At 60.4% G+C, this 26,628-nt stretch overlaps 1 protein-coding gene across 2 annotated transcripts in view; it reads left to right on the top strand.

The window, feature by feature from the left end:
* The window catches only part of POC1A (POC1 centriolar protein A), a 56,566-nt gene that overhangs the window by 21,559 nt on the left and 8,379 nt on the right, over nucleotides 1-26,628 (top strand). The window contains exons 8-11 of one of the 2 annotated variants that reach the window (XM_053930343.2): nucleotides 920-988; nucleotides 2,111-2,209; nucleotides 17,732-17,875; nucleotides 24,250-24,397. In XM_053930343.2, coding sequence (XP_053786318.1) covers nucleotides 920-988; nucleotides 2,111-2,209; nucleotides 17,732-17,875; nucleotides 24,250-24,397 — 460 coding nt within the window. The remainder of the gene's footprint in view (nucleotides 1-919; nucleotides 989-2,110; nucleotides 2,210-17,731; nucleotides 17,876-24,249; nucleotides 24,398-26,628) is intronic. The other variant, XM_024566116.4, reaches the window with a different exon arrangement.

Here is a 26,628-nt window from a genome sequence, read left to right as displayed (position 1 = left end):
TGTCGCTGCCCCTTTAGGGAGAGTAGGCGCACAAACCATCCCCAGGACTAGGGGTCAGTGCAGGTGAAGGGCTCCAAGCCAGGCCGAGCACTCAGGGTTAGCTGGCCTTGAACTTAGCTTCTCTCTAGCACCCCATCGTGGGCACCATGGAGAGGAGCCGTGGGTAGATTCCAGAAGTGCGGGTGGACAGCTTCCCTCCTGCCCAGCATTCCTCTGAAAACTTAAGCAGAGAGGACACATGCATGGTGACGGGCTGGACACTGTCTCCCCGAGCATCCCTCACATATGTGGCGAAGAGCCCTCCCCTGGGCACTGCATCACCCTTCAGATGGTCACGGGACCCTCAGCACCTGGGAGGCCAGAACGGGCACGTCCTCTCCCTGGGAGGGGTTTCCTATTGCTCCTTTGGTGACCCCTGCCCCAGCCTCCCTCCTGCCCTGGTCCTGGCCTCTGGGGTCGTCTGGGGGTCCCTGGCCACACCTGCTGCCTGGCTCGTCCTTGGGGCTCTGCACTTGTCCAGACAGCTGCAGGGTGGTGTGAGCGGGGCTTGGCCTCATCGGAGGGCTGAGTCCTGGTCCCGACGCTAGACCTGGGGTGAGTTGGTGTGCCTCTCCGCCTACCCGCCTCCTTGGGAAGTGGGGACAGTGGTGATGGCCTGGCGGGGCTGCTCGGTCCCCTCGGCCCACCCACAGCCCCCCAGCCCAGCCTCTGTCCTGTCACTGGTGCTTGGGGGTCTGTCACAGGTCTCAGGGTGGCCAACATTTATGCCTGAGCACCCACAGGTCCCTTAGCATGAGTTGGGGAGGACCGCGGGCTGAGGGAGGCCCCCAGCCCTTTGTCCCGTAGCTGTGTCCACCAGCTGCAGATCTCTCCCTGTGCATTTCAGGATCTAGAGTGACCGTGGGTGTTTGTCCTGCAGGGTCCAGCCACCACCGTTGCCTTTTCGAGAACAGGGGAGTACTTCGCCTCTGGAGGCTCCGATGAGCAAGTGAGTGTGGACGGTCGAGGGATCTCCGCCAATGCTGCCCAGGATGGTCAGGGGGCCGGGAGGCAATAGCTGGGTGGGGTGCTCAAACCCAGGGCCCTAGCCTGTCCCAGGCAGGTCTCCCATGGGTGCCGACCCAGTGGCTGCGGCATGAAGCCCTTCTGGCCCACACTAGCAGGGGCCTGGGCTGCTGGTCTTCAGCGGCCCCCCCCTCCTGACGAAGGCTCGCTCAGAAGGTTACTGGACATGGACGGCAGGCCTGGTGGGGTGGGCAGTGTGGCCAGGGCTCTGCCTCCGTCTGCACGGCAGCTCTGGGGGCAGGCCCCCCGTCACCCACCCCACGGGAGAGGAAGCTGAGTTTCAGCTGCCACCCTCTGCTCCCAACCTGCCTGTGTGCTGTTTGAGGGGCTGGCGTGTCCCAGCTCCATGGCTGCAGAGGGCATGTGTGAGGACATCTGTCCTACTTTGTCATCCTATGTGCTGAGGCCCTAGTGCCTCCTGCTCAGACGGCTAAGCACTGATGACTTGTCTCCCGGTGGGCACCTTGGCCCTGGGGTCTGGCCCAGAGCCTGGCTGGCATCTGGGAGGCCTCGGGGTGTTGAAGGTCCTGACCTGGTGGGTGTCCAGAATGTCTCTCCCCTTGATGCCGGGCCTCACGGCTCTGAGGTCCGGAGCCGGGGTTGGAGTGGGGATCCGCACGCCAGTGGTCTGGGCCAGAGTCTGTATGTCGACCATGCCTCACAGTGCGACGGGCCCAGCCACTGCCCTCAGGAGCTCTCGTTTTCGCAGGGAGATGTGGCAAACGGAGAAAAGGGACAGAGGAGCAGTACCACGTGGCCCCAGTGCTCTGAAGGGGCTGTCCGGGTGTGGGCCGTGGAAGGCCCCTCTGAGAAGGCGCCGTCGAAGCAGACGCTGCCCCCCAGGGAGCCAGCTCCACAGAGCGCGGGCCAGGGACAGGCCAGGCAGGAGGGCCCGCGAGTGCAAAAGCCTGCTCTCTAGGGAGGGGGGCAGGCCCCAGATCTGGGTTGGGGTATCAGGTGGGGGCCACTGTCCTACCACTGGCCCATTTTCTCCATGAAGGACTAGAGGGGCTCTCTCTAATTCTGGTGTCCCTCGGTCTCACAGGTGATGGTTTGGAAGAGTAACTTTGATGTTGCGGATTACGGAGACGCCCTGAAAGTGCAGAGGCCGCCAGCCACACTGGCCAGCTCCTCCAGGCATCTGGTGAGCAGCCCAGCCAGGCCGTCTGAGCCCGGGGACCGGCAGCCTGGGTGCCAGTGAGCAGCACTGGGCTCGGGGGCAGTGGGGGTTGGAGGCCGAGGCTGGTCACAGGGAAGGGACCCTAGTAAGACCTTGTCATTCAGCAAATGATACCCTGGCCCTCGAGGTGCCGCTTTGTTTCAAATCTACAGTGAACAGGCAAGACGCACAGAGGCCATCCGAGCGGGCAGGCTCCGGCTGCCCGGCCCGTGCACACCGGGTGGCGGTGCCGCTGCAGCACGCCCCCACTGGGCTAAGGCCCGGCCCGGTTCCTGGAGGGCCCGATGCTGAAGCCACAGCTGGTCGGGCGCAGGCGGCCCCAGCACTCTCACTTCCTCTCCTTTTAACTGTGGAGAAGAAGTTGCTTGGCCACAAACCATTTTTAGTGCTTTTGTTGGAAAGAGGGTGTTCGGTGTTCCTGAACTCACACAGTTAATGGTACTTTTGACAGCTCCACTGGGGGAAGTAGGTCACTGGTGAGGCCTCACCAAGTGGGGTAGCACGCGGCTTTGGTGGGACTCCCCATTAGACCCAAGGCTGTGGAGTCCTAGGGTCTTGGGCTCTGCAACCCACCCTCCTAGCCCTGGAGGGAGCGGGGCCTCTCCCATACCCGGAAACAGCCCGGACAACAGGAAGCGGCTTGCCCAAGGCTCCCACGAGCCAAGGCTGGTGGGGAATAGAACCAGGAAGCTGGAGTCCATCTAGCCTTTGGTTCCTGCAGAGGGACCCCTTCTCTCACGCTCCCACCCTCCCACCTTCCCCCTCCCAGGGGAGGGTGCCACCTGAATCTTGGAAGGTTAGTGCCCACCAGCACAGGGGACCCTGCGCCCCTTTTCCCAGAGTTATTAGGGAAGGTACTTGGACAAGCTGCCTCTCATCCCTTCAGTCCTGGCTTGGGGTGGGGGGGGGGGCACCCTTGCTCTCCTGAGCTGTGGGTCCTCACCTCTAGGGAGAGGCCTGTGGGTGGGGAAGCTAGCGGGACAGGGCAGGGTGGGCACGGCAGCAGATGCTCAGCAGGGTTGGGGACAACCGTTTGTCCCCACGCTGCCTTCAGGCCACAGCCTGGCCCCGCAGGCACCCACACATCGGGGGCAGCATGTGGGCTCTGGGGTCTGGACCCTGACTGTGTGGTTCCAGGCAAAACCTCCCCTTCGCAAGCCTGGGTTTCTAGCACAGGCCCATTTTATACAGACGTTTGGCTTCTCAAACTCCGGAGTCTTCCAGAGACGATGCTAAATAACAGAAAAAGACCTTTAGAACTCGGCTTTGGTCACTTACATTGGAGAGTATGCTTCCCCTGCCCTCCTGTGGGCCTGCCTGGCACTAGTATCGCACCTAGTGAGCAGTCTGGAGGCAGGCCGGGGACTCGCCTCTCCGAGAGCCCGAGAGCGCTGCCACTGGGCCCCACGAGCTGTGCGGCCTGGGGCCTGCCCCCAGCTCGGCACGCACACTCGGCCCCGGCCCTGGCCTCACAGCCCCATGCGTCATGCCTGGGTGTTTGGGGCTATAGGAAGCCTGTTGGGCCAGGTGCTTGGCCTTGAATTCCTGACCATGTGCCCATTAGAGTGTGGCAGTTAAAAGTCACGGGGCCAAGCCAGGCAGGGCAGCCCCGTGAACCCGCGACAGCCCCTCCGCCGCCCTGGAGACCCCTGCCCAGACCTGGTCCTGCGTGTGGCGTGGACCCCTCCGTCTCGGAAGGAGGCCGCCCTCGAGCCCACTCTGAAGAGAGCTCTGTTCACTGCCGGAGCTATTTTCAACCTCTGGTTGAAATTCACAGCTTATTTTTAGGCATGTTTCATGTTGAAAAGCAAAAGCCATTTCCCAGCCCTTCAGAATGAGAATAACGGGTTCCATTTTCTCTCCAGTCTTGGCCGAGCTGTGATGAAGGGGTTTTGGGCTGTGCCCGGGAGCTTTCCCCGCTTGGAGGGCTGCAGGCGGGCAGAGGCTACAGGGCTGGAGCAAGGTTGGAAGGTTCGGAGCAGATGGACACACGCTTCTCAGGGGCTTGTGTGGGGCCCTGCGGCTGTCTGCTCAGTTCACGTGGCGTTCAGCTCTGCTCCCCATGTGGCCCTGCTCCTCTCGCGTGCATCCTCACGGGCCTGCCCCTGAGGCATAAGGACACCGTGTCTTGGCTGACCTTGGACTTGGCACCTGCCCCTCAAATCCCAGCTGCCCTAGGACTGATTCTGCCTCAACCACGGAAGCATTTTAAAACCACTTTGAGCAGCAAAGATTCACTTATCTGATTTATTCTTGCCCTTCCTCCAAACGTCTCTCTGAGCCCATTATGCACATGGGAAGGAAGGTTGTGCTGTGGGGGAGGGGAGAGTACAGAGTTCTAGGTAATTCAGTAGGACTGAAAACCCACTTCCTGAGTTCCCTGGGCTGCCTGTCGTCCAGTGTAGGTGGTAACCTTGACTTCTAGGGCTGAGCCTTTCTCTGCTGTCCTCACAGGGGAGACACCAGGCCCTTCTTGCTGAGATTTTATGAGGTGGCACAGGCCAGCGGGAGCTTGGAACCATGCCTGGCACCTGGTGAGGACTCACCAAGCTTCAGCTATTTTTAAGATATTTCTTTTCCTTCCTCCGCCTGACTGAGAGCTAAATGAACCCCTGCACCCAGTCAGGGTGATGGTGTGTTCAAAATCTGCAGGGTGGGGGCTGGCGGGCAGGCCGAGGCCATTCTGACCAGGGTCGTTTTCCATGCTGGCTCTGCTCTGCAGGCTGCCCTCGTGGGGCCCAGCAGGGGTGGTGCTTCCTCATGGGAGGCCTGAGTCCTCTGGCTCGCAGACATGAAAGCCAAGCCACGAGGTGGGCCTCTTCTCTTCCCCCGCACCCAGGACCCCTCAGGCAAGGTGCCCAGGACCTCCGAGCCCCCGAGCTGGTGCTGTCCCTGCAAGAGGAGGCCGCGGTCACTGAGGGTTTCTGACCTGAGGTTCTACTCTCCCTGAGGATGGCCTGTTCCCTCCTCCGGGCCCCTCTGGCTTGGAGGCAGAGGCCCAGCGGCTCCCACACCCTCGCTTCAGGGTGTTTCCTGGGGCTGGGCCTGACTTAGGGCTTCTTGGGCCCAATCCCTGGCCCAGAGGGTCTTGGCCCTGAATTTTGCCAATGCTGAGGTTCTGGGGGTCCTGGGTGGTGGCTTCTGAAGACCTGGGTTCTCACCGAGGAGGCTCCAAGCCTAAGGATTTTTAGGGTCGAGGTGGGGGAAGGGACCTGTTCCCACCTGCCTCATAGATTTGCTTTCTCACTTGGGAACATGGAGGACATGGGTCTGTTACTGACAGCACAAGTTTCTGGCTGGCGTTTGCTTTCTGTAGCAAGGAGAAGCATGGGTTTGAGGGGGTGCTTGGCAGATACCGGGTATTGTGGGTGTTCAGGGCTGGAGTGAACCCCAGATTTACAGGTCTTAGAGAGGAGCCTCTTTTCTCCCCTGACCCCGATTCTGGCTCTCAGTCTTCCAGTCTGTTCACGCGGGCTCTTGGCAGCAGGGGAGTCAGAGGGTGCCCAGGCCCTCAGGCATCTACAGAAAGGCCTGGTTACCTGGCGCCCAGGCTCCCAGCACATCTTTTGCCCTGTATCCGGGCTCAGGTGTCTGTGGGGCTGAGATGTGCCTCCTGATGTGCTGGGGGCGCTGGCTGTGCCCATACGTCGGGCTGAAGAGCTGGCCTTGTCCGCAGCCCACTTCATCTCTGTGAGGGCGAGCCTGGCGGGAGGCAAGGGATGCACCTGCCCCCGGTAGGCCGCAGCAGGACCTGGTGGGGCCTGGGCTTGGGGAGCTGACTTGGGAACATGTGGACTTGGTTTCCATGTTTCCTGGGACTTACCTGGTGGCACGTTTACGTGGCTCCATGGGATAACTTGTCTCTGCCACACAGAGGTGGAAGCTATGCCCCAGGGTTCCCTGCTGATGACTGCCCAGGCTGCAGTTGAGCCCGTGCCGGGGGTGGGGGTGTGGGGCTTGGCTCCTCCACCAGCAGAACTGAGAGGCCCTCGACGGAAAAAGAGCAAGAGGGATTCTCCCCATTTGTCAGTGGGAAAAGGAGCCCAGTGTCCTCAGCCCCTGGGACAGGCACCCAGACCCAGTGTGGGACAGAGGCTAGGGACTCAGACATGGCTCCCGTCCCATGCGTGTGCTCACGGAGACCCCTGGCCATACTGCCTCAGGGCCTATCGCCCTGGGGGATCTTGACTCCCTGTGCCTACTCCTTTCCTCCCCCACCAAGACTGTGGGGTCCCTTTCCTATGGGGCATCTCCAGGTCACCTGCGATGGCCCGCCATAAGGAGACCTGTCTGCCAGGCACTTCCTGGGATGGGACAGCGGTCTCACCAGGATGGGTGTCCTGGAAGGGACTCTCAGGCAGCCCTTCCAGGGAGGTGGATGCTGCTGCAGCCTTCTGGCTCTGGGAGCCACGTTCAGAACTTGGGGGCAGTGAGAGCCGTCTTGCCCTGTACGCGGGCCCCACAAAGCACAGTGCTCCAGGAACCCTGGCAGCTCATCCAGGGCCCCTGTGCCCAGTTGTCTCCCCACCTGCCTGCAGGATAGCCTTCGGGCACTTTTCACTTCATGGCTCACTCTGCAGAAGACCACTGCGGTGTGGGGCGGCCGTGGCCGCCCTGGGTGGCTGAGGCCCTCAGGCAGGATGCCGCACTTTGGCCAGCTGTATGGCCCCTCCGCCTGCATAGCAGTCATGGGAGTGCTCTGGGTTTCTTAGCTTCTGGGGGAGGACAGAGGAGGCTAGAGTTAAAGAATATTCAATATTCTATGCAATTATTCTATTACCAAATTATACAATTTTTAAAACGTTTTTTTTGCTTGAAACAGTACGTCCCTGGACAGTGGTTGGGGGGTAGTGTGGCTGCGCAAAGTTTAGGAGCCCTGGAGACTCCAGCACTCCTGGCCAGGGGCTCTGGAGCCAGGGACCTGGGTGGGGGCTGGCCCTCCCCTTAGGGTCCCACCTGTTGTGTCCACCCCTGGGAAGCAGGTGGGGCCACCTCTCCTTTTCCTTCCAGAGGCTACAGCTGCGTTGGGAGAGGGGCTAGGGCCGCACCCAGGCAGGCGGCAGAGCACTGCTGCTCGTGCTGGAGGGGGGGCCTTTGACAGGCTCCAGGCCGCTGTTGGCAGCGGCACAGTTGTTCAGCGGGCCCGCGGGCAGTGCGGTGAGGAGGCAGGCCTGCCCGGCTGGACGGAGCTGCTGGAGGCCGCTTGCTCGTGGCGGCTCCCCGCATCACCCCGAGGGCTGGTGGGGATGCGGCTTGCCCTGCCCCGATGTCAGGCTCAGGAAGGGTCTGCATCTCCGACAGTCTTCTAGTTCAGCGGGCCCGCGCGCTGGTCCCTGGTCTGTCAGAAGACCCGCTGCCCGTGTGACCGCGGCATCCTGGGCTGGGACGGCGGGAGAAGGGTCTGTCCACAGAGGGAAGATTCTGTGGCCCCAGGGGCCGAAGCTTAGGAGGCACTCAGAGAGCTGCTGGCGGCCTCTTGCCAGAAAGCGGCAGGTCCTGGGCCCCGCTCCCCGTGCAGTGTTGAAAGAAGACCTCAGCGCCGCCTCGCGGGCTGTTCAAACCCAGAGGCACCTCCTGGGCTCTGTTCACCGCTAGGCAGGCAGAGTGTGGATTTGTTTCCAGCCTGGTGTCCGTTAGAGGCAGGGCAGGGCCCAGTTCAGCCCTCTGGGGGCTCTGCTGGGCCTGCTGCCCCGTCCCAGTCCTGTCCTATCTATTTGTGCTGCTGCATCCACCCAGTCACCTGGTTTTGAATCCTCAGGCCACCTGCCTCCTGCCTGTGGCCCTGCAGGTGGGGCGTTTCGGTCAGCTCCCCTTCTCAGAGCCTGGGGGACTTTGGGGAAGCTGGCAGGTGACAGTGCCTAACACCTGGCCTTGAGGCGGCCTGGGTGCTGTGGCTCTGCATTTAACCCCCCAGGGGAAGGTCCTGTCTGTGGAGCCTTTAGGGGAAGTGCCTCTAGGTAGCAAGAAAAGGACCAAGCCCTGGGACAGCGATGACTGATGGCTGCAGTGGGGACAGAAGGTGGGCTATGGGATGGGGCCCTAAGCTGCCTGCTCAAGGGGCTGATGGGAGTTTCCTGCCACTGGAAAGTTCCCATCCATTCGGTAGGCAAGTGGGTCCCTGTCCAGAGGACAGTGGCCTGATTCCTGGGAAGAAGGCCGATCTAGTGACTTCAACCACCAGGAGACAGAGCCGCAGAAATCCAGGGCAGGCGTTTTGAGGCAGGCAGGGTATCATGAAGATAGACGAACCTGACTCCGGAGTCCCAGCAAAGCCTGGTGGCTCTGTGTCTGGCTCTGTGTGAGTCGTGACACACCTGGTACACTTACCTGGGCGCACGCACACCTTTGAGAGCTCCATTCTCTCTCTCAAGGGTCTCAGGGCTGCTTAGGATTTTCTTTTCCCCTGGCAGCCAAAAGTTGGGTTCGAGACCAGTGGAGACTCCACAGCTGCACGTGAAGAAGTGAGCCCAAACCACGGGGCAGCGGGCAGGAGGTCCTGGCGTTGTGCTGCTCTCTCCGAGGCACGTGGCCCCAGGCAGGGCCGGGCTCTTCCTCGGAGCACTTCCATTGTGGCCCCGCAGCCACGGCAGCCTGGTCAGGCCACGCTGACAGGTCCCCTCTCCATAGGAGAGCCCACAGAGGTCACAGATGAGATGCAGAGCAGAGAGGGTGGACAGGAGCTGAGACCACTGGCCCCTGAGTACCCCTCCTTCCCCGAGTCTCCCTGCCTTCTCCATGCTGCTTTTTCAAACCCACCACCGGGAAGTGGAAGAAGCGACCCGTAAGAGGCAATAGACCGCAGTGCTGAAGCCTGACTGCGGTGCTTTAGGCCGTCCTCCCTGCCCCCGGCAGAACTCCACTCAGCTCTGCAGGCGGCACCCCTCCAGGCAGCGCTCCCAGGGCGGACAGCAGGTTGTGCTTGCTGGGGCAGCCCTCCCCCCGCAGTCAGTTCCTCACAGGCCTCGCTCATGTGCCAGAGGGCTGGGTCCTCGGTCACCCATGGTGCCCAGCACATGTCCGGAAGGGGTCGCTCAGGACGGCCAAGTTCAATGGACACAAGTCCGTGGGCAGCGTGGGTGCAGCGTGGGAGCCTAGGGACAGACTCTGGCTCTTGCCTTCTGGCGGTTTTGAGGGTCCTAGGCTAAAGGGAGGAGACCGCTTGCTGGCCTGGTGTGTCTGCCTGGCCAGGGGCAGGGGGCACGGGGTGGTCTGGCAGCGGCTGGAGGGAGGGGGGTAGAACCTGCGGGTCCAGGCTAGAGGTTTCAGCACTCCTTTTTGCTTTCAGTGGAAAAAAGCCCTTTGCAGCTTGTGTTTTCCAGATTGGACGGCAGCCTTGCCCATGTGGTGTAAGGGTGCTGGATAATACTGTGTTTATGTTCTCACTGGTTACCATGGAAAAAATCAGAATAGAGGGTTTCCATGGAGATTATCTTAAAATTAGTTTCTTTGAAGGTCCGGGCATTGCTGCAGGTTCACTGGATGCTCCAGGTACCATCAGGGGCTTTCTCGGGGTTTTCTCGGTGGCAGTGCCATCAGACCTGCCTCCTGGGCTGGAGAAGGCCAGGACACTGAGCGGGGTGACCCTGCGCCTCTCTTTCTCTTGGGGTCCCGTTTGCCTGGCCTCAGTCAGCTCTGCAGCGCATTCCGATGGCCCGGGATCTTTCTTATTATTGTTGAAACAAAACAGAACACCTTTGTGTTGTGGGTGTTTTTGAGTAGCACAAAAGCTAGGGAGAACGGTGTCACGAACCACATGGACCCATCACCAAGCTTCAGCACCTGCCTGTGTTGCTTTGTTCGTCTCCCCATGTTTTCAGGAGAGTTGGAGCATTTTCACTTGATCCCAGACATGTTGTTTTACCCTAAGTAAAGACGGTTCCCAGTTATATAACTGCAATGCTCTTACCACATTCAACAAAACCAATGATTCCTTAGGATCAAATGCCTGGTGCCTAGTCGCGTGTTTCCGCATGGTGTCAAGACTGTTGTTTGGTGCTTTCTGGTGGCGTAGAAGGATGTGGAAAGAGGACATGGAGACTAGGAGAAAGCCCACATCTCCCCGCCGTGGTCTGGGGATGCAGAGGGTGCACAGTCTTGGCCCAGAGCCCAAGTTGGGCTGGGCGCTGGGGGAGCTTCTGGGCCCCACCTGCCTCTGCCCTCAGGGACATTGTGACTGTGAGCCTCAGGACACCCTTGTCCCAGCCCAGAGGTGTGCCCTGCAGGTGGGCTGCTACGGCCAGCTGTCCTGGGGCCAGCGTCCTGTCCACAGGGGGGCGCTGTTACTCTTCATAACCTGCAGTGGAGGGAGAGAGAGATGACGTCACTGGGCCCACACTGCTGTGTGCAGAGCTGTTTTCTAGGACAGGGAGGCTGGGAGGCCCTGAGGGTGCCCTTGGGGCAGCAGGGGCTGAGGGCTTGGCTCACCTGAGGCCCTCCTTCTGCAGGGGAGGCAGGCTTTGCTCCTGCCAGAGATGCTGCACAAACTATGAATTGCCCAGATTGGGAGCAGTGCCCAGGTATGGTTGGTGCTTCTCACGCTCTCCATTGAACTAAGTGCAAGGAGAGTTTAAAATAGCCAGCCTTTGTTCCCAGGTTCCAAAAATCCAACTCCAGTAGCTACAATGAGCTGTCTTCAAGTGGTGCTATAAATAGACCGCTACTGTTCCTCTTTGTCACCAAGAGCCTTGGCGCCTTCCCGACACGTCCCCCTGCCGCTCGTCATCACGGGAGGCCTCCCATCTGTGGGGCAGCTGCAGCCACCAGCAAGCTGGGCTGACACGCAGAGTGGGGAGGACAGCCACACGCCCCCTTGCAAAGGCCATAGTCCTCCAGGATGACCCGTACAGGGAGGTCCACACCGCCAGTCAGGGGTCAGCGCCACCAACAACCAGTCCTGTTCCTGTGAGCCCTGTGACGTTCTTGTCAAAAAATGCATAGCCTCGCTCCGGTCACGAGGAAATGTCAGACCCAAATCGAGGGACACTTGGCCATATAACTGATCAGTGCTCTTCCAAAGGGTCAAGGTCGCGAAAGACAAGGGAAAACTGAGGGACTGGCTCGATTGCAGTAGACGAAGGGGAAGGAACAAAGTGTGGCAGGAGGTCCTGGGTCAGGCTCTGTGACCTCAGGACGCAGGTACACTGGTGGGAGAACTGGGGGTCCAGTGGGGCCCTTGGTGTGGCTGATGGCATTGTCCCGTGTTGACCGCCTGGCGGTCGCTATCCTCACAGTGGTTTGAGATGTTGACGTGGGGGAGCCGGGAGAAGAATAGATGGGAATTCTCTACTGTTTCTTGCAACTTTTCTGTAAGTCTAAAATTAGTTTAAAGCAGTTTAATTTTTTTAAAAAACCTACAGTCAAAACATGGGCTTTATGAGTTGCCTTGATCTCCCTCCCCTGGCGGCCTCGTTCTCAGTGGGGTGCTTCTACCGCACAGCCGGGAGCTGGCAGCCAGGAGTGGGTGCTCGGTTGCCTTTGTGGAACTGACCTGAGCAAGGGCCAGCCCTCCCAGAACAGGTGGTGTTCAGCGGGAAAGCTCTTCCCCAGGCCTCAGCCACACACGCAGGCGCCTTGCACACTCATGCATCCTCGTGCACACTCACACCCAGGGCAGCAGCAGTCCCCAAAGGCCAGGCTCACATGGCTGGCTGGGAAGAACATGGGCAAGACTGCCAAACAGTGAGATGGTTTTGAGAAAGCAGACCTCCCTCGGGCTCCGGGCTCTGCTCAGAACCGGCAGTTTCCTCTCGCCGGACTGCAGGGCGGAATCCTGAGTTACAGGGTGAACAAGGCTGTTGTGCGTCTAGTCCATGAATACCTGTGGGGGAGGCACTACCCGTTTCCTTTTGAGCCGGGAGTTGAGAAAACAGCCGTGCAGACTCCACTGGAGACGCTGGCAGTAAGAGTGAGCGCTCTGAGCTCTGTGTGCGCTCTTCTCTCCTCGCCAGACCCTGGTTTAGCAAACAGGGAGGCTGCCTGCCAGGGACGCCTGCTAACTTTCCATGGAGGCCGATAGCCAAAGGCAAAGGCCTGCAGGGCAGACTGAGAGAGGCCGGTGGCCGGGAATCTGCACACTCACTCAGCAGACTGCAGTGAACAGCTCAGTGGAAGGTTCCCTTGAAAAGGCTTCATCCTGGGGGGGGGGGGTGCGCGCGCTCACATGCGTCTGCATCTACATCTTCCTGCTCTGCACTCAGCCCTGCTATGGAAGCAGTGGCATGCTTTCGTGTTTTAAGTAGGCAGTGGCCAGATAGGTCAGATAGGTTCTCCGCCTGGGTCTCTACAAGGAGGTGGGACCGGTGAGACCACCCAGACCTTAGGCCTGGGTCACCTCCCTGTCCGCTTTCTGCCCCAGACACAAGCCATGGACCAGTTCCTGGATGTTTTTGTCTGTTACAGAGTCTGTTTCTGGAGCAGGCGGGGCAGGGGCAGGGCCCAGTGTTGGGGATTAAAGGGCAGAGTGATCTCTGCTTTGAGCAGGTGTTGATAATTGACCGCCCACCCACCAGAGGGGTCACTCGATCATTTACAGGTGATCACTCTGTAAATGTGGGAAAACTGCAGCCACTCCCGGCTGCTGGCCGGAGGTCTGTAGACTGGCCAGCCGCTGCCTGGGAAACCCTGCCTGGGGACAGACAGGTGCTGACAGCCGGAGAGGCGGAAGCTTTGGGGAGTGGGAGCACCGCGCTGCGACACTGGCTTTACGCACTTGGAAACTGTGGCCCCGGACCGGCAGGGGACCTCACAGGCCACCTTGGGGACCCACAGCCTGGGCTTTGCCCATTGGTGTGCCCCGTGGAGGGGCGGTGACTTGCACCCTGGGAGCAGAGTGGCAGTGACGGGTCGTGTCACGGTCACTGCCATGTCGGTGAGCAGAGGGGGCTCCTAGGACATTTCAGTTGTCATGGCCTTTATAGAAAGTCAGGCTTGGTGACGCATGAGTAGTAACGTTCACCATGTAAAAAAGTGACGCACTCTCTGAGTTCTGACAAACACAGAGTCACGTAATCCCTACCGTGATGGAGGTACAGAGTGACTCCGTCTTCCCCCGAGGTTGCCTCGCGCCTCTTGGTAGTCAGTCCACTCCCCTCCCCCAGCCCCCGTCACGGGGCGCGTGTGTGGCTTGCAGAGTTGGATATAAGTGGAATCATGCGGTTGTGTGTTCTTCGGTCTGGTTTCTCGCACTCCGCCTGCTCACTCTGAGACTCCCCTGTGCCGTTACATTCCCTTTTACTGCGGAGTAGTGCGGCATCAAATTGTTCACCTGCTCGTGGGTGAAGATCGGGGTATTCTCCATTTTTGGCTCGTACAATAAAGCTGCCGTTAACTTTCACGTACATATCTTTCTGTATGTATATGTTTCCATTTTTCTCGGGTAGATACCTAGGAGTTGAATGACTGGCACATGTGTATATTTGTCATTTGGGGGACCACCAAACTGCTTTCCCACGTGCTTGTACCATCTCACCTTCTCCCCAGGCGAGGCAGCTCGCACTTCTCCGCCCCCTTGCCAGCACTGGGCGTGGCCAGCCTCTCTGACTGTAACCACTCTGACAGATGTGTGGTGGCGTCTCACTGTGATTTTAACTTTCATTTTCCTCATGAGTAATGATTTAAAGCACCTTTTTTTTTTTTAATTTTGGAGAGAGGAAGAGGGAAGAGAGAGGAAGAAAAACATCGATTTGCTGTTCCACGTATCGATGCACTCGTTGGGTGATTCTTGTATGCGCCCTGACCGGGGATGGAACCTACACCCTTGGTGTCTCAGGGCGATGCTCTGACCAACCGAGCTACCCGGTCAGGGCCATAGAGCATCACTTCAGGCGTTCGTTTGCCATCTGTATATTTTCTTTGCTGAAGTATCTGTTCAAATCTTCTGCCTATTTTTTTGTTTTAATTAGATTGTCTTCTCATTGAGCTTTGAAAGCTTTTATATATTCCAGATGTGAGTCTTTTGCCAAATATGTCTTGTGGATATTTTCTCCCAGTTTGAGCTTTGTGTTTTCATCTTAATGGTGTCTTTCAAGAAGCAAGTGTTTTGAATTTTGATGAAGTTCATTTTTAAACTTTTTCTTTTATGGATTATGCTTTGGGTATCATATCTAAGAAATCTCTGTGACCCACCCAAGGTCACAAAGATTTTTTCCCTGTATTGTAGAAGAGAAATGTATGCCAACGCTCCATTTCCAGGTTTTCCGTGTAGTCTACGCCCCGTCTGGCGGTCCTTTTTTAACACGGTACGAGATACAGGTTATGCACCAAAGTTCATCTTTCTGCATGTGGAGATTCTGTTGTGCCAGCAGTTGTTAAAAATACTCTTTTCTCTGCTAAGTTGTTTGTATACCTTTGTTAAAAATTAATTGGCCTGGCCCTGAGTGGTGTGGCTCAGGGGATTGAATGCCGACCTATGAACCAAAGGGTCGAGAGTTCGATCCCCAGTCAGGGCACATGCCCGTGTTGTGGGCCAGGTCCCCAGTAGGGGATGAACAAGAGGCAACCACACGTTGAAGTTTCTCTCCTCTCTTCCTCCCTCCCTTCCCCTCTCTCTGAAAATAAATACAACCTTTTTTTCTTATAAAGCTGTATATAGAGCACCAAAATATTTTTTTGGAAGGAAGTAAGTAAGTTAGTTGTCGACTTGGTACAGCCCCACAGGTGTGTGGGTAAATGTGAGATACCCGAGAGCCGCCGGGCAGGCCCCTGGTTCCACAGAGCACTGACGGTTGTTTCCCCTTAAACGCTGCTCTGCGCATCCTGCCACCGTTACTGCTCACAGCCCTGGTGCGCATGTCTTCCCAGCCTTGCCCGTCACCTCATCTCCACTTTATCGCTTATCTGCTTGGCTCTCAGGGAAATGCCACGTCTCCAGAGAGCCCCGGAGTGCAGGTGAGGGGCTGCGATTCGGGGTGGGGCGGGGCTGCTGGCCCTGGCCCTGGGAAGGGGTCGCAGCACAGGGATGTCGCCATGGTGGGGCTGGCTCTGTGTGGCATCAGTGGTTTGCAAAGGGCCTGATCTGTGTTCAGCTCTGTGCCAGGCAGGCATTCCGGGGCAGGAGGGAAGGGGGAATGACCCAGAAAGTGTCAGACTGAGGGGGTGGGGGCGTCTGTGGGGACGTAAGAGCCACTGGGCCTGTGGAGGCAAAACCGCAGGTGGTGGGCCCTGTCAGAGGCTGCCCCGCGCCCGGGAACTGCCCATCCTGGGCAACTCAGAGCGAGCCACTTAACCTCCTTGAGCCTGCCTCCCACCTGGAAAAGCAGGTTAATGGTGCCTGCCGTGAAGGACCATGGGTAGGGTGGAACAAAGTGACACATACAACTTGCTGGCACCTAGGTGACAAGTTCACAGTGGTGAGTGCCACCTTTCTGTGCTGTGCTGTCTGCTGAGGAGAGTGGGCAGGGAGCGGGGTGGCCGCGTCCTGGTGAAGGTGAGACAGAGACCGTGTGGCTGGCCAGAGGCGCAGCCCAGCGGCAGGGCCCTGCCTTTGGGAGTGGGGCTTGAGTCCAGTGCCTCCCCATAGTCCCTGGCTGAGCCTCGGTCTCCTTCGCTGTGATGGGCACGGCCTGTGACAGCCTGGAGATAAGAACACGCAGCAGGTCCCGCAGACTGCCTCCCCACCGCTCCCATCACTCCCCGCTGCTGCTCTGCTTCCAGAGCCCCGAGCATCACGTCGGTTTCTGGGCCATTCTGCAGAAACACTCGTAACTCCCATTCCTTCCTTCCTGTGCAGCGGGCAGCACGATCTGGCCACTTCTCGAGGGTGCCAACTGTCAGGGTACAGGGTTCCCCGTTCCCACCCTTCTTCCAGAGGCCTTTCCTGAGGGAGCGAAGAGGACAGTGTCTGGAGTTGGGGTCCTTGGGCATGGTGGGCACAGGACTGTGAATGTGTCTCTTCTGCAGAAAGGCCTGCTGGTGGTCTCAGACCAGCACTGCCCCCGCTCAGCTCCTTGAACAGCCGGGGTCATCACCCCCACTTCTCAGAGGAGGGGGTGGAGGTCACTTAGCTGGTCAGCACTGGGCTTGTTGTGGGCCAAGCTGCTGCTCTTCCCTCTGCACTCTGCAGCCTCCCAAGAGAGCTCCTGGGCCTGAGGGCCCTGGCTGGGAGGTGAAGGCCAGGGAGGCTTCTGAAACGCTTCCCTTTGGGATGGGCCTCTGGCACTCACGCCTGAAGCACACTGACCCCCGAGGACGCAGAGAGCCCCGTGCTGTGGGCGAGGTCTTACAGAGGATCCCGCACCACAGCGCACGTCCCGGCAGCGCGGCTCTGTTTTCAAGAATTCCCTCTGACTATGTCTCACATTTAAGGTCTCTTGAACCACCAGGGCCTGCATTTTTCCAAGTTCAAGCTGACGTGCACTCTAGAGTTCGTTTTCTAGGAGATTAGAACACTTCCCTAATATAGGGTGACGTGCAGGTTGCAGCTGCTCTGTGGCGCATGGGTATCTGGCAAGCTTCAAGCCTAGGGCTCTTCTGGGTTTAGAGGGCAGAGGGGTGATGAGGGCCAGCAGGAGACAGGGAGAGGGACACAGGCACAGGTGGATGGCAGGCCCGCGGGAGAGCCGAAATTGCTTCATCCTGCCCAGGTCCTGAGATGCAGTGGCTGGAGGAGCAGGGCAGGGTGGGGCAGGCCCAGTGTGCAGCAGCTCCGAGGGCTCCTGATGGGGAGTGCAGCTTGCAGATCGGTGGAAGATGGGCTGCTCAGAGCCTCGGTAGGGGTTGGGCAGCTTCCCGGGGCAGAGGCAGGTGCCTGGTCAGGGGCTGGAGTTTGCTTCCGCAGGTGCTGGAGAGCCCTGGAGGCCTGGCGAAGCGGGGCATGACATGGCAGCGTTTGGAAGGCCCCTGAGCCCAGGGCGGCTGCTGTGGGGGGTTACTGGGGCCAGCCGAGAGCGTGAGCCTCACCCAGCATGCCACTCCCACAGGGGGCAAGTCCACAGGGGAGTTGCAGGGCCCCAGACTAAATGGGGGCACCTGCTGCTGTGTCCACGGGAGCCGGGTGGCTCAGGAAGACCCGTGCTTTCCAGGTCAGGGGAAGCCCGTCTGTGTGCAGAGTGGTGCCCGACTGGGGGGACGCGTGTGGGGCCAGCATGAGACTCCTTATGAAGTCACTGCCCTTGGTGGTGGGGGGTCAGGGGAATGGCTTCCACGTCTGGAGACTGAAGGATCTTTGGCAGAAACCCCGAGCCCCATTGGAAGCAGCCGGGGCCTCCAGCCCACGGCTGAGGGTGCCGTCCAGCCCTCCTAGGCCCCCAGCCTTCCAGGCACTTGATTCCCCCTCGCTCATGGCCTCTGCTCCAAGGGGAAGGCCTGGAAGAAGGTGTGAGGGCCTGGCTTGGGGGATCCCTGCTGTGGCCTCTTCTCCCCGACCTTTGGAGCCTTTGTTCTCACCTATGCTGGTGGTTTTCCGCCCAGGCCCTCGGAGGCGCTGTTCTGCCAGTGCTCCTGTGAGCTCTCGCTCTGGCCTGAGGTCCCCTCTCCTCTTGTTGTCTTTAGCCAGAAGTCGATTTCCCCATCCCTCTGGGTGGAGGTAGGAGCCAGGAGTCGGTGCAAAGCCCGCCGCCGGAGCCTAGCAGCGTGCCACACACACTGACCAGCACACTGGAGCACATCGTGGGCCAGCTGGACGTCCTCACCCAGGTAGGCCACGCACAGCCCCGCCCGCCGCCCGCACTCGGAAACGTGGCTGTGATGGACCCATTTCCAGCCCAAGTGAGCGAAATGGCGGTGCCTGCCTGGGGCCCTGGCACGCAGAGCCATCCGAGTCCTGGCGAGCCACTGTACCCCCGAATCACCAGTGCCACATCCTGCTGGGGCATGCCCCAGGCCACCCAGGGCCTTGAAAGTAATGCTGTCCATCCATCCTCTCTTCTGGGTGGACACTCTGGGGATGGGAGTCCAGGCGTCTGGGAGCCAGGCTCTGGGTTCGAGCTGGCGCTACTCCTTACCCATGGGGTGATGCTGGAGCGGGTCTGGGGGGCGAGTTGTTGGGCGGTGCCCAGCCCCAGGGAGCTGTGGTACTGACCCTCAGCAGCAGGACAGACGGCCCACCCTGTGGAGTGTGTGTGGGTCCACAGCACATAGCAGACGTTGGGGTGGTAGTGTCTGGGTAAAAAGCCCCGACAGGAGGTGGCGCCAGCCTGGCAGGCGTGTCAGGGGGGCGTCTCACCTAGGGCAGAGGGCCGTTGTGGTCGAGGCGCAGCTGCCCGCAGGCCAAGGAAGATCCTGGGCACATCTAGGCTGGGGGTAAGTGGCAAGATGGGAGACGGACAAGGCCGGATTTAAAGGTCCTCAGACCCCCTTTTTCCTCAGCTTTGGCATGCAGACTGCCATCTCCCAGTCCAGCTCATGGGTGTAGGAGGGACACAGGGGAGCCTTGAGTCTGTGACAGGGAATGGACATGTCGTAGTGTCCTTTCCCCACCTCTGGGTTTGGGCTGAGTGGGAAAACCCCCTCACATCACACGGCTCACAGCAAGTCCCAGCATCCCAGGTGGGTCGCACACTTGGGCCCACTGAAGGCAGGACCCTTGGGGGCCAGGTCCAGTGTCTGTGACTGGGGGCTGGTGGGACTGTGGCACATCGTGCAGATGTTTCTGAAGGTCAGTCACCCGCTCACCCTGGAGCAGGCACATGCTGAGAGAGAGAGGGGAGCAACGTGCTAAGACTTTAAAAAACCCTCGGCCCTAGCAGGAGCGGCCGCGCCTGCCCCGTTCTTCACGGGCTCACCCAGGGGGACATCGGGGGTGGGACCCATGAGGACTTCATGGGATGAAGTTGAAAACTAAGTGTGAGAAGACGGTTAAAAATAGCGCCCTTGGGTCCAGAAGAGTATAACACTAAACATATTTCCTGTCCCTGTTTTCGGGGTGTGTGTAGAAGTTTGTGTGTTAGCAGCTGGGGGAGAAACTGGCACCGCAGAGTAAGCGAAGGCTCTCCGGCGGCCTGACCTGTGGCTGGGGTCTGGATGCCTCCGTGGCACTCTGTCCCCCGCCACTCACCCCAGGATGGCTCCATCAGGAAGTTCACCTGCAAACCAAACCTCGCCTCCCAGGGGTTCTTGCACAGCAGTCGGGGATCACAGCCAACCAGCCAGGCCCCTGAGGTGGTGGCCAGAGAGCACGCCCCTTGCCCTGGCCCTTCTTTGTGCAGGCGCGACCCCCCCTGACCCCTGTGAGCCTGAGGTTTGGGACTTCCCTGGTCCCTCCCCTGAGCCCTGGGACGCTGATCCCAGCGCAACAGCGCGTTCTGAGCAGCCAGAATTCGGTCAGCCTTACGTGTCCCTAGCAGCTGTGGGGAGCAAAGGTCCCCTTTTGGGTTTCGGGCTGCTCTGCTCAGCCCAGTGAGCCCCCTCTGGAGAGAGCCTGGGCATAGCTGCCCTCCTGGATTTGAGGGCCAAGTTCACCATTCACAGCCTGGGCAGCTGTCGTCGCTCCCCAGAGCTCAGTTTCCTCCCTGGTACAGTGGGGACAGCAGGCCTACCTAGTTAATGGAGTGTGCTGGATGTAAGTCCACGTTCCCCGAGGGGCAGTGTGGCCAGGGGACCCGGCAGTAGCAGGAGTGGGCGCCCCACAGGCCCCTGTAACTGCTGGGCCCGAGGCCCAGGGCTGCTGTGAGCCGCCATCGAGGCGCTAGTGGTCTGGCTGGCAGCAGATGCTGGGGTGAGGAGGCCGCCCCCAGGTCCAGGAAGGAGTCTGGCCCAGGAGGTGACGGCGGGATGGGAATCCATGGGGGACTGTTGAAAACTGGGGATGGGTCATGGCCCTATTAGGTGGGAGCCGTGAACCCAGACCCAGGTATCCGGCCAAGATAGGAGCCCTTCAAAGAGACGTGCTTGTTGTGGCTGCTGTTCTTTGGATTGTGTTACTGTGATGGCTGTGTTTCTTGACAGTGGAATCTAGGTTTTCCTTGGGGAGACATTCCGTTCCTCGCAACCCTTCAGGGGGTTCCCAGGAGTTCCTGGGGTGGAAGTCACAGGAGTGGGGGCTGTGTATCATGGGTGTGCCCCCTGCTTCCTCTCCGATCCTGTCCTAAGCCCGAGTCCCCTCCCCCCTGGAGAGAACTCACACCTGTACCGTGGTCCCCGGGTCCCTGACCTACTGGGCTTGCCCCCGCCCTCATCCTGGGCAAGGCAGTCAACCCCCAAGGCTCACGGGGTCCAGAGAAAAGCCTGGACCAGGAGTCACAAGCCTCGGCTGATCTGGCCTGGCCTTGCCGCCTCCTGCCTGCGTGGACCTGGGCTCAGCTGGGTGACCTCCTCTACAGAGAGGAGGCCTGAGGACAGCCCACCTGTCTGTCCCACGGCGGGGGCTGGGACTCCCTTCGGGCCTTCTACCCTTGAGCTTCCTCTCCCACCCACCCAAGGCCCCCGTGGTGGCCAGGTCTGCCTGCTTGGTGATGAGCGTTCGGTGGGTGCCCAGACACAGGCCCTGACGTTTCCCTTAGTGTTCTTGTGGGGATGTTGCCAAGCGACATGGGGGTCCCTTTGCCAAGAGCTGGAAAACCCACCAATGATCAGGGAGGGGCTGTCTCCCACATCTGGAGTCCTCCTGCCCGGCTCCCTCTGTTGCCTCCAGACTCCTGGGGGACAGAGGTTCCGGAGGTCGCAGAGGCCCTGGGTCCTCCCTACAGCCCGTCCAGAGCGTGGGGACGGGGCCCCGGGAGCGGGGCAGGCCGCCGTCAGGGCCTGGACCGCCAAGCAGCTGGGAGGTTGGGCCGCGGAAATCCACAACAAAGTCACTTCTGGCTCCAATTTCACGTCTTGCTGCTTTTTCTAAAGAACAAGCTGTGGCGTTGCTGCTCCAACTGGTTTTTACGGCCCCCATGGTTCGGGCCAGCCGCGGCACTGCTGTGCCGTCACATTCAGGTTCCGTGACTCGTGGGGGACCACTGGGCCCCACACCGCCCATATGTGGAGTGGGGGGCGGGCCGCCCCCAGCCCTGCTGCCCTGGGTCTCTGGCGCCAGTGCTGGCCGCCTGCACAGGCTGTGGTGGCTGCGCCGCCCACTCAGTGAGGCCGAGGGGCTTCGCCTATTTGCTGCGGGGGCTCGGAGAGGACAGCTCGTCCCCTTCAAGACGCCCTGGCACCCCCCACCGCAGGGTCCTGGTGGTTCCCTGTCTGACAGGCTGCTCCAGTGAGGTGCGTAGTTCCACGCTGGTGGGGAAGGGGTGCCAAGCTGCCTGACGCCCCCCAGGGGCCCGTGGTGTCTCTTCCCTTGGGCCAGAGTCCAGCTCAGGACAGTCCAAGCTCCTGCCACGGGGCTGGGTGACGAGAGACTTGTTTCTTCCATCGAGAGGCTGCTTCCTGGGGGACAGGGACATGACACCCTCTGGTCTGTGCTAGAGACACTCGGGGGTCTGCCCACAGCAGCTACGGAGGGGCTGGTCCTCAGCCCTTCCCCAGGCTTGCCACTCTTGTGGGCAGCTCACCCCCCTGGCTCCTGGGGCCCTGCACATGCGGGGCCCGGGCAGGCTGCATCTCCCTGGGGCCAGGCCTTCATGGGGGCCGCCGGGAGCCCGGTCTTCCATCCGTCTGTGGCTCTGACAGAAAGTGCCCCCTCCAGAGAAGCTGCAGGCGGAAGGCTGTGTCGGCCAGATGGGCTCGGGGTGGCTGCGGTTTCCTTTGGGGCCTGGGAATGGCCATGGTTGGGTGGGCTTTCCTGTGAGGCCCAGCAGGCCTAGAGCGGGGGAGGGGAGCAGGGCCTCACTCTGAGAGCAGGGACAAAGGGGACTCAGGAGGTTTTCTCTTGCTCTTCTGGGACCCAAGCACCCTCCAAGGGAGAGTCAAGCCCAGACCACGAGGTGGGACCCGTGTGAGTATTGTAGTTGGGACGGGCAGTCCCAAACGGGCCTGTACGACTCTGTCGTTGACCACGGCACAGCGGCCCGTGGGTCCTTGGCACCCTCCCAGAGGAGGCACTGCTAGAGGAGGGCCGGGGTGGGTGCCCTCGGGGCCTACTCTGCAGGGGGCTGCCTTGGCCCAGACTGCATCCGCAGTGGTCACAGCTAGATGGAAAAAAGGCAGAATGAAGCTTCAAACTCAGCAGGACATGTCGTTTGGGGGGTGGTCTGGGCCCAGCTGGTAAGCTGGTGAGCCCAGACACTGGCCACGATGAGAGGCATGTGCTCCCCGGAGCAGGGGAGCCCGTGAGCTCGTCTTGTCCCTGACTGGGTCCTGTTGGCGGGGCGGCTGCCGGGGAGCTGCCCCGCTGACAGGGGGCCACTGTGTGTTGTCAGGCCCTGGTAAGCTACTTCCTTCCTTCACACAGGCTGTCGGACAAGCCAGCCTCTGCAGAAGTGGGGCGCAGAAGGCAGCCCAGGCCAAGGTCCCCGCCCCATGCTTGGAGCACAGCCCTCAGCACCTGCGGCCTGTCCCTGTCCAGCACCCGGCTTCCCTGGGGCCTGCCCAGGGCTGGTGAAGCGAAGAGCTTGGACACAGGCCAGTGTCGGTGCGGTGTGTGGCTCAGCCCCCCCACCTGGTGCAGAGGGTTCGCACCCCATGGGTTCCAGGAGCATCCGGTTTTCTGGGTGGTGGTGAGAGAACTCACTTTTTATTGCTTCTCCTTTGGGGGCAATGTAGAAAAGCCCATGTTTATGTAAAAGGAGTTGCTGTGAAACCACAAGGAAAGTAAATCGGCCAGGGTTCCTTGGTCCCGCGGCTGATCCAGTGATGGAAAACCGTGTTTCACGTTCTTCCTGCAGAGAGCGGGCCCTCAGTGGGGCGGGGCGGGGGTGCAGGCGGCAGAGAGGCCCTGGCTCCCTAGACAGTACAGAACCGTGCGTTGTTGGACCGTGCGCCCCGAGACAGATAATCACTGTGTGTCAGTGGCAGGCTGGGAGCGAGAAGGGCTGTTAAACAGACCAAACAGACCATTGCTGGGCCAGAGAGACTGGGAGGAACTGCTTTAGAAACTCGGATTTTTGTGCTTCGGGTGTGTGTGTGTGACCCTGGGCACGTTAGCGTGGTGGGCGCCAGCACAGGAGGGAGTCCCTGCCACTTCCCCTCGGAAGTGGAGGGCACGGAGCTTTTAGTCCTCATCAAATCAGGAGGAAAGGTGGGAAGGGGTGCACCCCCACTTCCCACTGAGGCCAGTAGGTTTCCTCCCTCCCAAGCCAGCTGGCAGGGCCCCTGTAGTGGGCAAGTAGCGCCCACCCTTGCCTCCCTCCCCTCTGTCCCGTCAAGCCCGCCAGATCCAAGGCCCAGGCTGGGGAGCACTGCGGATGAGGGCTGCCTTTAGGAGCCTGGGCTGGCTGGCACAGGCCTGCGCTCTGCTTCCCCAGGGCTCACAGCACGTGTCCCTTCAGTGCTCAGTGTGCCCCTCTCACAGGCCAGGGGCTGTGCCCTGAAGCAGCAGGCCAGTGTGAGCAGGAGCAGGCAGAGCCCCCGCCCTCATGGCGCGGGTGCCCATGCAGCGTTGGAAGGCTGCTCCAAGGGCTGCCGTTCTCCCCGGGCTGCAGGCATCAGTCTGGACACAGGCCGGGGCCAACGCAGGGCCTCAGTACAGGGAGGCCGGCCGGCCCTGCACGTGTGCAGACGGTGAGAGCCAGAGCCAGCAGGAGAGTGCCTAGCAGGGCAGGCGCTGGGCCCGGCAGCCCCCACTGTGACAGCTCTCAGGCCCCGCAGCAGAGCCCCTTCAGCTGCGTCTGTTTTAGACCTCTCAGGTCTGAGTGAGGTCAAACCGTGCTGCAGGGGAGACTGAGTCCACACGTGTCCGTCTTTGCAACGAGACCAAAGGCAAGCCCAATGCTCTGTGTGGCACAGCCGAGGTGGGCGCTGAGCCAGTGGCCGACCCCAGCAGGTTGCCCGCCGCCTGGCTGTGGTGCCCCAGTGACTTGGCTGGGTGACTGTGCCCTCTCCTTGAGACCCAGGGCAGCTGGAACCCCCTGTCCCCCAGTAAGCTGGCTCCCATGTTGGGGGTCAGGGGACTGAGGCACCCCTGCCCCCTGGGGAATCTGCCTGGGGAGCCCACATCAACCACAGGCTGGGAATGAATAGGAGGAATGCTTCCCTCACAGGAGGAGCAACCAGACCACCACCTGCCCCAGTGGCTCAAACCCCCCGGACCTGACCCCAGGCTGGCTTGTTCAGGGCCTCATCAAGCACCACCCCCTCCCGGTGCCCAGGGCTCCCCCAAGAGCCCAGCTCAGACCTGGCCCCATGAAGGTAAGAGCTGGGGGAGCCGTGTTGCTGGCAGTCCACCCCTGTGCCCAGTTGGGCACCGGACAAGTGCCATAAAAATGTTGGCTGTTAATACAGTATTGCAGTGTCTCCACGAGAGATGCCATGTACAGGTGAGGGGTCTGAAGCCCCAAGTCAGGTAACTTGTCTGAGTCTATCAGTAGGTCAGTGGTCAAGTTCAGATTCAAACCCAGGCTGCACAGCTCTGGAACCTGCGGTTCTCCATACACAACAAAAGCAGGGGCGAGGAGACACACCCATGCTACAGCCATGGTATGCTGGGAGACAAGGGCAGGTTGCTGAGCACAGGGGCTGGGACCCAGAGGACTTCTTGGGGGAGGAGGGCTGGAGTAAAGCTTCAGGGGGTTGGGGCTTGGGCAGGGAGAGCATCGTCACAGGCAACAGAGGCCTTGTGCATGGTGTGAGTACCTGAGCCCTGGGTTCATTGGCTGGGACAGGGACCTGGCAGAAGCAACACAGAGGGGCCCCGGCATCACTGGGAAGGCAAAACGCAAGGACGGGGACTGAGAGGGCGGCGCCCGGGGCTGGAGGAGCCTGCCTGGACCTGTGCGGAGACACCTCAGGCAGCACGCTGGCTGGCCCAGCGCCTTGGCTGGCGGTCTCGGGTGCAGGTCTGACCGCAGTGTTTGTTGGCTGCACCCCGTCAGCCCCTGCTGTGCCCCCTGTCCCTCCTGCCCGGGGGCTGCCTCTGCTGGACACACTTCTCTGGGCCAGAGTTTCTGCCCACACGCAGCCTCCTGCTCAGGCAGCACCCCCTCCAAACGTTTGGGCCCTCGTGTCCCGCTCCCGATCTTCCCTGTTCAGACAGTGCCAGCCCGGCCTCCCGGCTGCCCACCAGGCGGGCAGGACTGCCGACGGGAGTACCAGGCAGCTTTAGGCCCCCTTGCCGCTGTGCCCCAGCCCAGGCAGGGTGCTTGTTGGGGGGTGGGGGGGGCGTGTGTGGAAGGAGGCCCTCTGCCTCCGTCATCAGTCTGCCTCTGGCCCAGCCGCCCTGTGCACCTCAGTGCCACCCATCTTCCATGTCCAGGGAGGCCCAGGAGGGAGTTCCGTCCACAGAACCAATACGGTCTGAGCGGGGCCCAGCCGCTGCATGGGGCGGGGTGGGGCGGGGTGGGGGAGTGCCGGGGGGAGGCCTGCGCCTGCTGAAGCGTTTTGTGCGTGAGTGGCCAGACACCCGAGAGGTGCTGCCGGAGTGGCTGGCTGTTCACCCTAGCTTTCTCTTTCCCCCGAAGTGGTATTTTCTGTCAGTCCTGGGGGACAGGACCAAAGCCAGTGCAGACAGGACTGGCTATGGGCCCTGTCAGTGCTTGGAACCACCTAGGGGCCAGTCTCTTCTTTGCTGCATGAGGCGGGCACCTGAGTGACGTGGGAGTGGATGACGTTGGGAGGGCCCTGGGGCTTGGTAGAAACCATGGCTCCAGTTGCCCCACTACGTCTGCTTGTGGGGCACATGCGGGAGGCTGTCAGCCTGGGGGAGGAGGCGCCGCTGCTGGGAGGGACCTGGCTTGGAGGGCAGCCTGTGGTCTGTTGAGAAGCGCCAGTTCACTCCTTTATGTTAACTACAGATGGGAGGACCAGGCAGCCACGGGCAGCCCCAGGCCAAGCCTCTTCTCCCGGGTCTCCATCTGGAGCCAGCATGCTGACAAGTGGCCCCTGGCCTGCAGAAGCACCCTCCTCCCTGGCTCTGCCTGCTCAGACCTGGGAGTCTGGCTAGGCAGTGCCAGGGACACAAGGCTTCCCTGTTCCTGTCTCTTTTTGGCTAAGGGCCCTAAGCCCCTCTTCCACCTCCCTTGTGGCCACCACACTCTCTTCCCTGTTAGGCCACCCCACACCTACCTCTTTGGCTGCCTGGCACTTCAAAGAGTGTGCCATGTTCTCTGCCTCAGAGCCTTTGCACCTGCTATAGCTTGTACTTGGAATGCATTTCCCTGACCCACCTTGTGTTGTCTTTTTTTTTTTTAATTTAACTTGCCATTTGAATTTCCTTTAAAAGCGTTTTTTTAAAATTTACTAGCACCAGAAACAAATTTGATGCCATGGGTTTTTTTAAAAACCTTAGAAAAATATTAACGAGACCTTGTGAGCAAGGACCTCCCGGCCTCCCGGCCCCACTAGAGCGCTCCTCCCCAGGCCTGCTAGCCGGTGCCAGCCCCAGAGCGGGTAGGCTGCACTGACACCCTGTCCCCAAATGCAGA

This window comes from Desmodus rotundus, chromosome 8, assembly GCF_022682495.2.
Source record: "Desmodus rotundus isolate HL8 chromosome 8, HLdesRot8A.1, whole genome shotgun sequence".
Lineage (NCBI taxonomy): Eukaryota > Metazoa > Chordata > Mammalia > Chiroptera > Phyllostomidae > Desmodus > Desmodus rotundus.
This window is presented reverse-complemented; position numbering and strand designations above follow the sequence as displayed.